Source organism: Leuresthes tenuis, unplaced genomic scaffold, assembly GCF_036924035.1.
Source record: "Leuresthes tenuis unplaced genomic scaffold, fLeuTen1.0.hap1 SCAF_4, whole genome shotgun sequence".
NCBI lineage: Eukaryota > Metazoa > Chordata > Actinopteri > Atheriniformes > Atherinopsidae > Leuresthes > Leuresthes tenuis.
This window is the reverse complement of record NW_027325358.1, coordinates 37033978-37050406: the sequence shown is the minus strand read 5'-3', so window position 1 is coordinate 37050406 and position 16429 is coordinate 37033978. Positions and strand designations below refer to the sequence as shown.

At 36.8% G+C, this 16429-nt stretch overlaps 1 protein-coding gene across 1 annotated transcript in view; it reads left to right on the top strand.

Annotated features, from left to right (window-relative positions):
• LOC140305163 (teneurin-3-like) overlaps positions 1-16429 on the top strand; it is a 159817-nt gene that overhangs the window by 100201 nt on the left and 43187 nt on the right. The window contains exon 5 of the mRNA XM_072383919.1: positions 226-513. Within this exon, the coding sequence (XP_072240020.1) occupies positions 226-513 (288 nt within the window). The remainder of the gene's footprint in view (positions 1-225; positions 514-16429) is intronic.

The window sequence follows — 16429 nt, the reverse complement described above, 5'->3', positions numbered from 1 at the left end:
TTTTTCCAACAATGTAAAAATAATGCGGATCTTTTGTGTGGATATCTTTTTTTTCAAAGCTTTTTTTTATATATTGGTGTTTTAGCTTTAGATGTACTGTATATTTATTTTAAAATCTCTTGCAATCAACATCAGTTTGTAGTCATGGACTTTCATATTACATAGTCATGCTTCAAAATTAAGATTCATACACAGTCCCAACATTTCCGTCTATATCTGTTGCAGGTCAACATTTCAATCTTCGTCAGCTGGGGATCTGTGAGGCACCACCGCGTCGTGGCCTAGCGTTTTGCTCAGATATTGGACTTCCTCACCGTGGCTTCTCCGTTGGTACAGCACAGGACCTAGATGCAGATAGCCAGGCTGTGATGTCACCAGAGCGTGCCATGCGGCTTTGGGGCCGTGGGGGTCTGGGTAAATCATCTGGAAGGAGTTCCTGCCTGTCCAGTCGCTCCAACTCAGTGCTGACTCTTACAGACACGGAGCATGAAAACAAATCAGACAGTGACAATGGTAGGACATCAATTTGTCTTTGGTCTGTTTTTTTGTTATCTATCTATCTATCTATCTATCTATCTATCTATCTATCTATCTATCTATCTATCTATCTATCTATCTATCTATCTATCTATCTATCTATCTATCTATCTATCTATCTATCTATCTATCTATCTATCTATCTATCTATCTATCTATCATTTGTTGATTTAAATATATCAATATGTTGGTATTATATAATTTTTTTGTTTGTGTGTGTGCTCAGTTGAGTATGTGTGTATGAAGCATATTCATTATTCTCAAGGTAGTTTTCCCAAACAGGTGTTAGTGTATAATCTACGAGGAGTTTGTTTATGATTTCATCCCATTCCAGAGATACACGTGTAATTATATGCACAGTGTTTTCATTAAACTAGGCCCATGCACACACACAACACACGCGTTTTCATTAAGAGATGCAATGTTGTAATTAACAGTGAGATAAACTGCTGAGTCACTGTGTTTCCTGTTTAAGTTTAATAGTGTTTTTATTAAATGACATGATGCTGTGGATGTCAGAGCTCTGGAGGAAACTCTTCCTGCATCTCTAAAAATGAGTAGTCGTCAAGTTTTCTAAAGCTAATTGACTTTGTAAAGCACAGCTATGTGTGTGTGTGTGTGTGTGCGCACACATGTGTGTGCCTTCATGTGTGGCTTGTTATGAAGTCTTTGTAGAAATCGTGAAAATTAAAGGGAAAGTTTGGAGACAAAGTGGCTCAATAACTAAAACACTGACTTAGGGGACAATTGTGACTGAAGAAGTAAAGCAGTTTGTTTAAATTGGAGGTTTAATCCCAAAATGTTCCAGTCCATATGTTGGGCAAGACACCGAGGTGCCACTTATTCTTTGTTTGCCATTCATGTGAGAATATGTGATTAAAAAAAGACTCCTTGTGTGTTCGAAATTCAATTAAATTCAATTCAATTTTATTTATATAGCGCCAGATTACAACAATTGTCATCTCAAGGCACTTAAGTAATATAGTCCAATTCAAGCCAATTGGAATTCAATTCATTGTAATCATAATCCAATTAATTCATATAGAGCCAATTCAAAAAATAATATCCTAGCTAAGGAAACCAACAGATTGCACCGAAACTTGTCTTCAGTCCAATCTCCCGTCCTGAGCCTGAGGCGACTGTGGAAAGGAACGACTCCCTTTTAACAGGAAGAAACCTCTGGCAGAACCAGAACCAGGAAGAAACCTCTGGCAGAACCAGACTCAGGAAGGGTGGCCATCCGTCATGACCAGCTGGGGTTTGAGAAGACAGAAAAGAGGGAAAAGAGGGGGGAAAAACACTATAACGTCATTCAAAGGATATCTGTTGGAACAGGGAAACACAAGTTAATAACCACAATAATGTCACATGTACATAATATCATTTGAGAAATTAAACAGGGGGAAAAAGAGAGCAAAGAGAGGAAAGGTGTGACAGATGAGGTCCCCCAGCAGTCTAAGCCTATAGCAGCTTAACTATGGGATGTTTCAGGGTCACCTGAGCCATCCCTAACTATAAGCTTTATCAAAAAGGAAAGTTTTAAGCCTAATCTTAAAAGTGGAAAGGGTGTCTGCTTCCTGGACATTTACTGGCAGCTTATTCCACAAGAGAGGGACCTGATAACTGAAGGCTCTTAAACTACACTTTGTGAAGAAAGATACCTCTTTACTTTAAACTGGCTTTACCAGTTGATAAACTTCATCTTCAGCAGTTCACAAACCAACTACATCTAAATCCTTTACACGCGTTTTACAGGATTTAATAGCAGACAGAGTATAGTTCAAAATACTGCAAAGGACATTCTAAAAAAAATTAAGTTAAACCAATACATACAAAAGTTCAGCATTATAATGTTCATAAATCCATAATTTATCACAGTAATGCTGTCAACTAAGTGTAAACCCATTAGGCTTTAAGATTCCAATTTTTTGGAGTGCACATTATTCAGCAAACTGCCCATGCTGCGGAGAGGCTATTTAATCCTGCCATAATGTCTATCTTTAAAGTGGCATGCACAGTTGATTGAAGCTATGGTTAGAGTACAAACTAGCCATTCAAAAGGACCACACTCCTTCTCCCATTATACATGACAGGGGAAGTGAGTAATTCACCAAAGAAAATCTGATGTCATAACAGTGTGGAAAATCAGGATTTTATTAAAACAGTGACAGTATGGACACACTGTGGCTTTAAGTTATCATGAGTTGACACGTACTCCTAATGGAGTAATTTTCAAACACATTTTCTAATTATTTATTTATTTGATTAGGACAATGCACATTAATCAACATGCCAGCAAAAGCATCAATGTAAATATGCCGGAGTTAGCTTAATTGCTAAATTTCATCTGTTGTACTAAGGCAGGTATCATAAAAAACATACAGACAATACACCATGACAAGTGGATATAACGTGTAGAAATCTTACACACAACACAAAAAAAGTTAATGAGTTAGTGTGTTTCAAGACTGTGTTTCTCTGATGGACACCACCATTTGGTGTCCATCAGTTTAGTCCTGCGCCATTGTACATCACAGTCTGATGTTTACTTTCATTTGTTTGACATCCAAAAGCAACTAATTGGATTACTATTTTTACAAAAAGAAGCAAACAGATGGACCTCTGGAGCTCATGCAGAGGCCCATGTTTCAGTTGAGTGTATATGTGATTCAACCCCTTACCACATTATGTAGGTGTGTATTTCACACCCTTTTAAGCCTTATTTTATGGATTTGGTCATACAAACGTGTTTATATGAGCTTTCAAAGTCTGGCTTTGGTTTGCAAAGACGAAAAAAAAAGATGTGGCAATTCAAAAAGGGAGGAATGAACATTGAGGATAAAGGTAGAACAAGAAAAGGGAGAAGCCTTCATGTATTTTTCTCTCTCCTGAGATGAAATTTTAAACCAACGACGTCTGGCTACCTCCCCAGTGGACGCACACGCTCACACACACACACACACACACACACTACCAGACAAACACTTTTCTGTAGTCTGGATTGTGGGTGCCCAGCTGCTGCATACCCAGTTACTTGATACTGATGATCTCAGCTATTGGCTTAGAAAAATGAATACATATTTACATCCACCGATGCAGGTGTTTCTTTCTTTGAAAATATCATCAGAAGGACAGTGTCAGTATTTTACATTTCAAGCTAATTGTGATACACAGAGGGACTCTGAGTAATTATGTCCTAAAACGTAAAATCTCACTTGGCCTTGGTGCAACTAAAAATGGGCCATACTCAAACTATTATAACAAGACATAGTATGTAGCATATGTTAACTAAACAAACCAGGCCGACAAAATAATGTTTAAGTGGAGTTGTTTGTTCTTGTATTCTGTAAGTGTCGGTGTTTATAGTGTGCATGGTGGATGAAGGTATGAAGACAGAAGGAAGGAAGTGTAAGACTGAAAAAGATTAAATTAGTGACACTGTTGAATAAAAAAGGAAAGAGTAAAAATTGAAAAATACGGACAGAGGAAGAAGACTGTATCTTGTATTTACTAACTGGATTGCTTCACTATGTGTCAACAAAAAACTTAATCCATTTTGCATCTCTAAGCTGCTTAACACTCTAACCTTAACTCATGTACAGACACACACACAGTCACATAGGCTCACAAACTATAAGGTTTGTGCTATGGCTTTATGAATAAAATCAACACATACATTGAATGAATATCAAGAGACCTCATCAATTGCATGTGCTCCTGCATTTAATGCTGGCATATGCATATTATGTTTTCATTATTATTTTTATTGATGTTATTATTTTTTGCATCGCACACCCATTTGATATTACTACATCGCAAATATACACCATAATTCTGAAAAATGTAAAACTGAAATTGGATTTCTGACTTTTTCTTCAGAGTTTTTTTTAGATTTATGTTGAAGGCTGCTCGTGGTTAGCGCTGTCACCTCACAGCAAGAAGATTCCTGGTTTGAATGTCGGCTGGGTCCAAAAATGTAAATATTACAGTGTATCCAGAAAGTATTCACAGCGCTCCACTTTTTCCACAATATCCTATGTTACAGCCTTTTTCCCAAACAGATTAAATAAATCTTTTACCTCAAAATTCTACACACAAAACCTCTTAATAACAAAGTGAAACAAGGGGAGGGAGGGGATCACTTGGTAAAGGTAACATTCAATAATATCTCAAAAATGATTTCAAAATATGTTACACTTTTTGAAAATAACACAGTCCCAGCAATTCATTAAGATGCAAGCAATGCAAGATGTGAGAAGGCACTTGTGATAAAAGCCAATCATTTGATTTAAATGGGTATGGTCTAGACTCTGGAGCATCAGTCTAGTAATGTTGTTAAATAAGTTCAAGTCAAGTTTGCTTTTAAGCATCGCACAAAGGTTTTCAACATGAACAAGCCAAGTAGATTAACTGTCAGTGTCGACACCAACATATTTACAAGACTATATTTGATCATTAGTTACTTCGTGAATCAAGATTGGACTGTGATCACCAACAGACAGAGAATTAAATATCATCTCTTCAATTTTATTCAGATTCTTAACAAGGAAGTGACCATCACACACTTTTCAATTTCAGAATGAGAAAGGGATAAGCTTTGACGTCTCTTCAATAATCCAAGGATGGTCAGAATATTTCACAATATAATTTTGGGAAGTTTCACTCCGACACTCATTTGTGTAGCTTAGAAAGAGAACTTTACACCTTTACAAAGACATTTAGGGTCAGATGCTGTCTTATCTGTCCTATCACTCGTAGCTGTTGAAATCTTATTAGTCAAAAAAGAGAAATACCATTTAATAATAACATTAATTGTATCAGATTATCCAAAAGCAAATGGGACTGAGGAGTATTAAAAGCTTAACTAAAATCAATAAAAAGTAATCTCATATCTGCCAGCTAATTTTGTGACACTGCTGACTGCATCATCTGTTTATCTTGTTTAAAAGCTAACTGACAGGGGTCTAAGAGTCTATTAACTGTCAACATTAGGTCTCTCCACATTTGTTTTCTTGGGTTTATAGCTAAACTTAAGCTGGGCTACTTCAGAACTGTGTTGTCCCAAAGCCAGCCCACTCTTTGCAATATTTTTCTTTTTATTTATTCTTATGTTACTGGACAGTAAAACCTGATGATAGATTCCTCCTTATTTGACTGTATTGATTCTCCTACAGTCACAATGGCTTCTGACTGCTGTTCCAGTGGCTTTTTGAAGTGTGCTCAAGCACCCCTATATTTAATCTCAGCACCCTAAAAGCGTAGATCTATTATTATTGTTGTTGCTGTTATTATTCTTATTAATATTATTGTTCAGAGTTTCCCACACGATGTTAATTCTTGAGTAGGTTGCCCAGGCTTACTACCAGCAGCAAATTTTTGTTTTCCAAAATAATAGCATCTTCAGAGTGAAAAATTAAAAGACATACTGCAGCTTGCTGCTGTCCTCCACTACAAGAGAGGGAAGATTTTACACTGACGCATTCCCATATGGTAAGAATAGAGGTGGGCTACAAATTTAGGGGCAGTGCTTTCTGTTGCTTCTTATGTGGTTATGAGTGCTGAAAATATGAATATAACTGCATAGCCAAAATCATATGTCGTGTCTAGCTACATGAACTCAACTGTAAATACCTTTTTTTTTACTCTCAGACAGGAATCTCTAGACATTCTAAACATGGGCTAAGCTAGATGACTGCCACTTCAAGGTCACAGTGACAGATGATATATTTATTCAATGGTGGGAATGATTTGTTGAGTCTGCACAATAAAGTTAGAATTTAGTATTAAGCCAAAAACCTTTTCTGATCATAGTATCTGGACCAATTTCCATTCAAAATTATAAAACATTTTTAATAAGAGTTGCTTTCCTCAAGTCACCCTGCCACAGATATCATGTCTTTCAAATATTGAGAAAATGTGATTTATTTTGTAAGTTGTTTCTTTTCTCAGATTGGTATCTGACCAGTTTACTTCTTGCTTAGGAGCGCAGACTAAAAAGCATACGGTACTTCTTTCACTGATTGATGACACGGAGGACTGTGTCCACAGCTGTGTCTGCGTCCTCAGTAGAAAGTCACAAACTTGAACTTTTCGCTATCAATTATTTTCATTTATTTATTTATCTTTATTTAACATTTTTATATTAAAAAAAAAAACAAGTAAGCAAGGGATTTGGACTAACTGCCTTTCAGTTAGGGTGGATTTATGTGGAGCCACAGCAAACAGATCTTTTTAGACTTTTCAGTTCTTTATTTTGTAAAACGTGATGTACTGTGCATATAAATGAGTATGCAACTTTTGTTAAACTGATTTAAAACCCTTTTTGCATTATACAGGTGGACTATGCAGAAGTCCACCCAGGCAATAATGATCTCTCTCAGTAATCTCTTGTTAACCACTAAAAGTATATGAAGATGTATGTAACATTTTTTGGACTGCATCTGAGCTGTGTCGTTTTAGAAGCAGGCTAATTACAGCCCATGGGTGTGACAAAAAAAAACCGATGAGGATAATGGTGATAATTGAACTGAAACGTGTAAGAATAGAGGGGTATGATTACTGCTTACAACACAACATAGTTGTTATAGTGAATTGTTTTTACAACTACAACAGAACATAAATTGGAAGAAAGGAAGTTAATAATGGGGCCCAAAGCGCCTCTTCATTCAAGGCTTTATAATCTAAAAATTCAGTGATGAGAAAATCTGTGAATCTAAAAATTACACATAAAGCAAAGGTAAAAAAAAAAAACTATGACAGAGCAATTTTATTAAGCAAACACAAAGTTAGTTGATCACGTTAATATGTCAATGGCAGCTTTAGATGTAATGTTCTGCAACTATTTGTTAATGAGGCGTTCAATCATTTGGCCTTATGAAGTGTTCACGTTACAAGTTGGTTTTTCAACATTTGATGTCTATTTCTTAGTATTTCCAATGTAACTGGCCAACTATTCAAGCACTGTGTTGTACACTATGTTTGGTGAAGTGGCAAGGTTGTAATCTCCTTGTAAATATGTAAATTGAGAAAAGTGTTTGGGGGGATTGTGAGTGTGTGTGGGTTTAGACGTACTGAAAGTATTCAAGGTGAGAACAAAGATCGGATATCAAACAGATCAGTTTGAGATTGGGTTTCATATCTAACACATTGTTCTGGGAGTATTGATGAAGCGTCATGTCAGAATTTAAAACACAAAGACAAAATCATTTTTATGCTCAATTTTGCAAGCAGTCACTTTTAACTACCTCTTCCATCTTTGTCTCTTTTTATGGACAAATACCTGTTTGTTATACATTCCTATCCCATGATTCTGTCGATTTTTTTCTGCCTTTCTTCTCACATACACACATGCACACACATGCACACACATATACACACAGTCATTAGTATGTGGTGCTGTGTGATAGCTGGATCAATAGCAGTGCTGTTCTTACAGGATCATTTGGCCTCTGAAGCAAATGCTCTGACAGGCACTATATCATAAGGACATTACCACCACCCGTCTTCTCTTACCACCCGCTCCTCTGCTCTCTCAATCTCTCATAACTTTTTCTCATCTCTCTTTTGTTCTCTCTGATCTTTATCACATAAAGACACTATGTCTTCTCCCTCTTCCTCTTCTTCTCCTGCTTACTGACAGGAGGAGGAGTTTTTATTAAAATGTGCAGCAAATATAAAGAGATCTTTTCAAATTCCGTACAGCTAAATCACTTATTTACACTACTATGTTACACGGCATAAATCATGAATTTAAAAAAAAAATTGAAAATTTGAATTTGAGCTTTTTTTCCTTTCTGTGCAGTCAACAACACAGATAACTGTGTCAATTAAAGTATTTAGGCCCAAAGAAATAAAAAGCAAAATAGTTGGCAGTCCGACTTGTGCGTAGGTGTTGATATGTTTACATGTTTTTTTTTATTCATTGTGCTGTGACTGGCTGTCTCTCACTTCCTTAAAAAGGAGGGCCAGGTTTAACATGCTTTACTTTTAATGTCTGTTGCATGTTGATGGAGCACTATGCAAGAAAAATAGATAAATTAAAGAAAATATAATGAATAGGCATTGATAAGTACTTTCTTCTAAAATTTACAGAAAGAAAACTGAGTCTTAATACATATCCAAACAAAGTCACAGTCGTGTACCTGAAGGCAGACGTCACAAATGATTTCCAATGACAAAATAGCTTCAGGAAACAGCTTATTGTAGCTTATTCAATGCTTAAGTTTGGTTAAAAGATGTTAATTTGCTTGTGTTGGCTGTGAGCACTTGATCGCTGCTGGCTTTAGGATGTTGGTGATTGTGCAATGTAGATGGTGTGTTTTTAGTTGCATGGGGCATAAGAAGGTATCTAAAAATGTTCTCGAGCTGAATTGTGATAGCTCTGTTTCCCAGTGTGAGCAATTAACTCACATGCATAGGCCGGCCTCTCTGCTGCCTCTGCACAGAGTTCAAAACACTGCACTGCTTTTTGAGCTAGCTCTTGCCATTAACTCAGAGGAACATCTAAAATAGATGCCATATCCCCTGCCCCTGGCTTTGTTTGCTGATGTGAACCAGTCAGTGGTGCTTCAGTTATGTTGACCTTTCTGCCTAGGCTGAGTCTGAATCATTTGATAATGATATTACTATCTGTCTTCTTTCATTTTAGAAGTAAACATTTTAGTCATAACTTACTTTTTCCTTTCTAAAATCCTCTTCACCACTCTAGGTTACCAAAAAACAAAATGTGGATTTGTTTTTCCCACGATTATTCCTTGCAGAGATCTCCCATTTGTTGTCCATGTCCTGTTGAGTTACACTCTTCTACTTGTTACATTATACATTCAAAGGCTTTGTAAATCTTTCTGCATAAATCATAAATATGTGGTACTTTCTTGTGTCTTACACTACTCTTTTCTAAAAAAAAAAAAAAAGTCAACCACCGCAAGTTATTTTTTTCCTGCAAATTTTTTTTTTTTCTATAATTTCATACAACTTTTCTCATGCATAATTGTATGAAAAAAACTAAACTGGTGAAAGCACAACTTCCTCTGCTTTCCTTATAGTTTGCCTTCTTTTGATCATCATTCTCAGTGTAATTTCCTCATGTTATTTTGACAAGACTAGTCCTAACAAGAAGGCAAGGCAAGTTTTTTTGTAGAGCACAATTCGTACACAAGGCAATTCAAAGTGCTTTACAGCTACATGAAATCACAAGAAGGCAAATAAAGTAATTAAAACATAAAAATGATCTTTAATTAATTAAGTTAAAAGCAAAGAGTGCAGATAAAATACTTTCAGTTGTCATATGCACAGCTAAATAGAACTGTTTTCAGCCTGGATTTAAACTTTGTCAGAGTTGAGGCCTGTCTCTCATCTTCTGGAAGACTGTTCCAGATTTTAGGAGCATAAACCTGAAACGCAGCCTCAGCTTGTTTAGTCCTGACTCTGTGCACCAGGAGGAGACCCCTCCCTGAGGGTCTCAGAGTCCCAGTTGGTTCATATGGCTCTAACATGTCAGAGATGTACTTTGGCGCTAGACCATGAAGAGACTTGTACACGAGCAGAACTGTTTTAAAGTCTATTCTCTGAGCGACAGGAAGCCAGTGCAGAGACCTGAGCACTGGACTAATATGGTTGTATTTCCTGGTTTTAGTCAGGACTCGAACAGCAGCGTTCTGGATGTACTACAGCTGTCTTACAGCCTGTTTATACAGCCTGTGAGCAGGTCGTTATAGTAGTCTAACCTGCTTTAGACAAACGCATGGATTAGTCTTTTGGACACTAAGTCTGGTTTAGACACTATTTCTTTGATTCTGGCAATGTTTTTAGATGGTAAAAAGCTGCTGATGTTATTGATTTAATGTGGCTGTTAAAGTTCAGGTCTGAGTCCAATATTACCCCTAGATTTCTAACTTGATTATTACGTTTTAGAGAGAGAGTCTCAAGGTGACTGATAACACTTTCTCTTTTTTTCTGTGGGCCACAGACAATGATTTCAGTTTTGTCTGTTTCTGTTTTGCATCCACACACTGTTCTGTGATCTACAGGCCTGTGTTCTCCTGCTGTCAGTGACACGTAGATCTGAGTGTCATCTGCATAGTTGTGGTAGGACACATTATAGCTGCGTATTAGCTGGCATAATGGAAGCATGTACAGATTGAACAATATGGGTCCCAGGATTTCAATTTCAATTTCAAAATCTTTATTTAAACCTCGAAAATCATTGAGCTTTCCCCCATTTACAATAATGTTGAGGTACAACAACAGAAAAAATATAGACAAAACAAAGATTAAGACAAAACTAGAACATTTCTGAAGAAATTTTGATGGGCGCCAATGGAGCTAATGCCCGCTGAGAGACAGAGGCTGTAGTGTTGTAGTCATATAGCAATATGACCAAGGTCTTGCTGTCAGTTGAACCCATATTGTGCCCAGTTCTGTATTGGTAGGAGATAACACAGTGGCTGGCATGAACCTGTTGTTGGGTTCACAATAATGGGAAAATAAGTGCATGCTGTCGCGTGCATTTGTCTCGTGAGGGACTGGCATGAACCTTTTATAATAGGACAGCCATCTTGGCTCTGCCCTCTTAATAATAAAATGTATAAGCGGCAGAAGGGACGACAGAAGCCAGTGGTGTAATTTTTATTCCGCTCCTATCTATGTTTTTGTTAAATGATTCCTTCACATTAATTTAATGAGGTGGCCTGTTTATATGGCTGGGCATGGGAGCTGGAATGGTGTTTCTCTGAGCTCTCTGAGTGTCTGCGCTACTTTACAAAAACTAAAGTTCTGAAGGCTATGAAAGTCATATTGGCTGAAAGAGGACATATTTTCCTACATTTTAATTGCTAAAATTATTTCTGTGGCTTCAAGATTTTGGAAACAGTGACAGGTTTAAAATGTTGTTTTTCTGAAGAATCTTTCTGTATTCTTCCACTTTGCCACACATGAACATTCCGTGTCATTGAAATGCATTGTAAACTCAGAAATCATCAAGGATTTTACTTTTAATTTTTAAACTGTGATAGTTCAAAATTGGCAGAATATTTTTAAAAGCTGCATTAGTCAGTAAGGTTTTGTGCAAAAATGGTTTAATTTGCCTAAAGTATGAGGAAGTAGTTAAACAGAAAAAAACGTACGGAATAATAATGAAATAGGAAAACAGCATTCTCACAATAAGTATGCACAATAGTAATATGTGTGCCCAGCCTTCGGCATTGGCACCCATAATTAAAACATTAGGCGACAATACTCAGTACTCCTTAAAAACAGGTGCACACTGAAGTAAGGTAGTTTGAGAGCAAAGTCTTAAAATGTCCAGGAGTAGTGAGTGTGTCAGTCATGAGATTGTTTTGAAGATGGTTCCATGCGGTTGGTGCACAAAAACGAAAAGCAGATTTTCCTAGTTCAGAGTGAACCCGCGGGACTTTAAGCTGAGCGAGTTTGGTAAGTTCCTGTGGTCCACTCCAGCATGGATGATATATATGGTGGTAAGTTTCCAGTGAGAGCTTTGTGAACAAAAAGATAAGTATTTATAAGCATGAACTTTGTTTTGCTTGCGTTGAGGACCAGTTTAAGATCAACAAGTGCATTTTGAAGAGCAGTAAAAAGAGAGCTGCAGATTCTCAACTGCAAGTTGTACAGTGTCAGCAGAGCAATACAAAACAGTGTCATCTGCATAAAGATGAGCATTACAATTTTCTAATGCAGAGGCAATATCATTGATATAAATTGTAAATAAAACATGTCCCAGAACTGAACCTTGTGGAACACCTTTTGTTACTGATGAAAATTCTGATTGGACGTTTCCGTCTTTCACACACTGAGTTCTTTCCCAAAGGTAATTCTGAAACCATCTACAGGCAGATGAATCAAACTAAATATTAGATCATTTCGGAATAAGCAGAGAATAATCAACCGTATCGTTAGCTTTTGATAAATCAATAAAAACAGAAGCACAGTGTTTCCTTTTGTCCAGAGAGGTAACAATATCATTTACAACCAACGTGATGGTTGTAAATGATATTTACAACCTAAATATCTCTGATGCAAGTGACCAGGCAGTGATCGCTTATATCAAGGGAAAAACACCACTGGCAATAATTGTATTACTTATATTGGTTAGACTAAGGTCTATTAATGTGGACCTGTTATGATTTTTTTGGATTGGGCCTGGTAGGATCAATAATCAGTTGCAAGATATTTACATTTCTGCATCATTCCTTCAGGTGTTCAGAAGCATTTGTTAACCAGTCAAAATTAAAATCACCTTGTATAATCATTTCTGAATGAGCATATTGAGAGAGTAGAGTAGATCCTCCAGTTAAAATGGTCTTTGACATACTTAGCGACACTCCCACTTCTTCTATACCTGTCTATTCTATGTATGTTTTGTAAGCTAGGTTTCTGTGACAACTAAAATATCAGGATCTGCCTGTGAGACCAACATTTTTCGATGGTCTAATTTTTCTTGCTGACACAAACTTCTTATGTTCAGATGTATAAATCCCAAACCTTTTCTGGATTTAAAGGTGAGAAGATTATCAAGGTAGAGCGAGGTGGATTCAGAGTTATGTGGTGACAAGACAGTAGGGTGAGGGGGAATTGCTTATAGGTTAAGTGCAACAACAGAACTTCGCCGATTTTTTTTATTTTTTATATGTAATTGATGTAATCCTGATTGACAAGAACATAAGAGGGAAATAAAAAGCTTTGACTGTTTTTGTGCTGATACAGTTTTAAGATTCAATCCCTTGCCATAGCCATAGAGAATTCTATCATTTAGAGCAGTGTGATACGTCAGCAACTCTGATACACAGTGGAACATCAGCTGGAACTGAGATAATTAAATACTCTACAGAGGGATTTGGAAAGTAAATTGTTTATCATTTATGAGGGAAAGGTGTGTATGTTTAGCAACACATTTTTCTTCTCAATTAACAACTTTAAAGATTAATCACTCGTATTTTTTTCTGGTGTTCGTACCTTCGTATCTTTACCGACCATATTTTCAGCGAATGTTCCTGTCTGGCACTGACATCTGACCAAAAGATGAAACTTTTCACACCTAATGGGAAAACAATTAAGCTCTTTGAGCTAAGTCCCAAGCTAATTGTTTTTAATAGTAAAAGGTAAGGGTGTATCCAAACAACTGCATGTTAAAGCAATGATTCTCAAATTCAATGGAAAACTAACTACATTTCTCAATCCACTCACTCTGTCTCGCTCTCTTCCACGCATACATTTTAGCCTTCCCAGAAGTATCTAGAAAGCAAGTGATAATGTGTCTGACCTCAGCATATGGATGATTTTGAGAAACTTCACATACCCACGCACGCACGGCTTTATTTTCATCTGTCTTTGTTACATGCAAACTCACCCACCATGCCTTGGCTGTCCTTTATCATGTCATACGGCTTCTACTAAATGTGATTATGATGCTTACAAAGGCAGATTAATTTGATATATGCGTGTGTGTGTGTGTGTGTGTGTGTGTGTGAGTGGGTGGGTGGGGGGGTTTGGTGCGTGTGTGAGTGTGAGTGGGTGGGCGGTTCAGTGTGTGTGTGTGTGTGTGCAGGGAGGCCTGGTGAGTGGGAGGGCCAGTCTGTTTGTCAGTCAGAGCACAGTATTAAGATTCTTTTACTGATAGCTCTACTATGATAGACAAAACAGCAACACAATGTGACACTTACTGCATTTAGCCAAAGTTTCTTTAGAGTTTAAAGTTTCTTTACTCTATGGGGAAAAAAATATATATATATATATATCTGAGATAGACAGCAATGAGGGGGTGGGGTGGGGGGGGGGGGGGGGGGGGGTATTTCATCCAGCAGGCAGTTTACAAAGATAGGGCTTAATTATAAGCTGTAGTTATTGCAGTGGTTTTCTTGGGTATTGGAACTCTTTGTAGACACTCGAGATTACTGTAACGATATTTATATATAGTAGTTATAGTAGGAGGATGCACTGGGACAAAATCTGCCAAATAAATGTTTTTAGTCCCATCGTGGATTTGCTCTCAAGTTGAATTTATCATTCAAATTATTATCAATGCAACACATTGTCTGGTCCATCACTCTCAGCCCATTTAAAATTTGGATTACAAAAAGTTAGATCTAAAAAGATTAGATAAAAAATTACTTTCACAACTGTGTCCTTTAGGAAATAATTTTTAATTATGGATTCGTGGAAATGAAAAACTCCAAAACATCATGCCCAGCTGGTGTTTCTAATCTGTTATGCCTCCGTCACACAGAATGTGCTTTTCTGTTGGTTGTTTTTTTGTGAAGTGACACAAAGCCAGTCAGGTTTTGTTTAGTCAGCGCTTTTCTAAACTGTAACGATGTGAATTGCAGAGGAATATTATGTAAGATAGAGGTCTTAAGTTGTAAGTATAGATGAGCAATTACAAGCTGAAATCATTTTTACGTGGTTTGTAATTAAACACAATGACAATACTCAATCAGACATATTGACAAACAAATCCTGTCATGGCCAGATATTCTTAGTCCATTTTAATAAAACCCCTTATTCTTCAATCTGTACAGGCTCTTTTGGGGTGTTGGCTGGAAAGTAATAAAAAGCTAGTACCTAAGTGAGGCAGTGAATCTCTTAAAGGTTCAAAAAGACAAATGAATCATTTGTCTCATCTGAAACCAATTACCAAGTACAATACAAAAAGTTCTTGCAGTTATTTCCTATTCCCTGTTTTCATGGCTTCATAATAGATGTTATTATTAATTGAAAATGTAATTTGTCATAAAGTATTCATTGCACACCATCAAGAGTGTTTTTCAGATGGGATTGGGAAAAAGTGAATTTTTTTGTCATCTTGAGTGACAAAGTCCTCCACCATCACTGTAAGAATAGATGTAAAATATTATATGTTTATTCAAATGTATGTGTGTGTGTGTGTGTTTAAGAGAGAAAGAGAATGAGAGAGATAGGGAGGGAGATCAGTGTGATGAACAGATAGAGGCTTTTAACTAATCATAGGAGAAAGGAGAGAACCAAGAAGAGAGAAGAAAAATAGAAAGAAGACCAAAAGCTTATGTAAAAGGAGGGTGAAATATTTCTTATAAATGAGTCATCAATTTACCTCTTCTTGTCAATGTCTCCTTCTATTAGACCCGTCTTTCTGTAACCCTCATAACTAACACCACCACCCTCTGTTAAGTCTTATCTCCCTCACCTTGCACACTCAAGGTATTCCTAATCCGCTTATAGTTGTTCTTCATTCTTCTACAATGTAACTTAATATGGGCTGTGCCCTTCTTTTTATGTGTGTAGTAGATAGAAAATAACTGTAAGTGCCACCTGTCATGGTGACGCTCCCACAAACAAACGTGTGGATGAAAAAAAACAAGGCCAACAGTTCAAAACACTGTGCTTCATTTGTGAGAAAAAGAAGATTAAGAATGGGAGGTAATTACATGAAGTTAAGATACACACAATACCAAAGGCTACACAGAGGAACCTTGTAAAGACACGAGGGCAAGATGTTTGTTTGGTAACAGCAGCTCATTCAGAAAGTCAGGACAAGAATATATGTATGTGGCTATTGGAAAACCGAGGAAATAACACTATTTGCACACCAAAAATGCATGTTTGAATGGGCTTTTTAAATGTTTGTACACCCACTAAAAGAAGGAAACTAAATCCTTTCTTATTACCTGTAGCCCGCAGGGAACAGACATGTCACTATGACAACAGATGTCACAGATGTTTTTGCACTATGTCCTATTGGCTGAATTTCTGATAATCAGAGCTTTCTGGGATAATAAGGCTAGTTTACCACTTTTAATTGGACCATAATAAAATCAAATACAATAAAATCAAATAAAAGCTTTTTTGTCTGTTTTTTTTTTCTGTCAGTTTTAGTAGATAAATGAGACGTTACTTACACTTG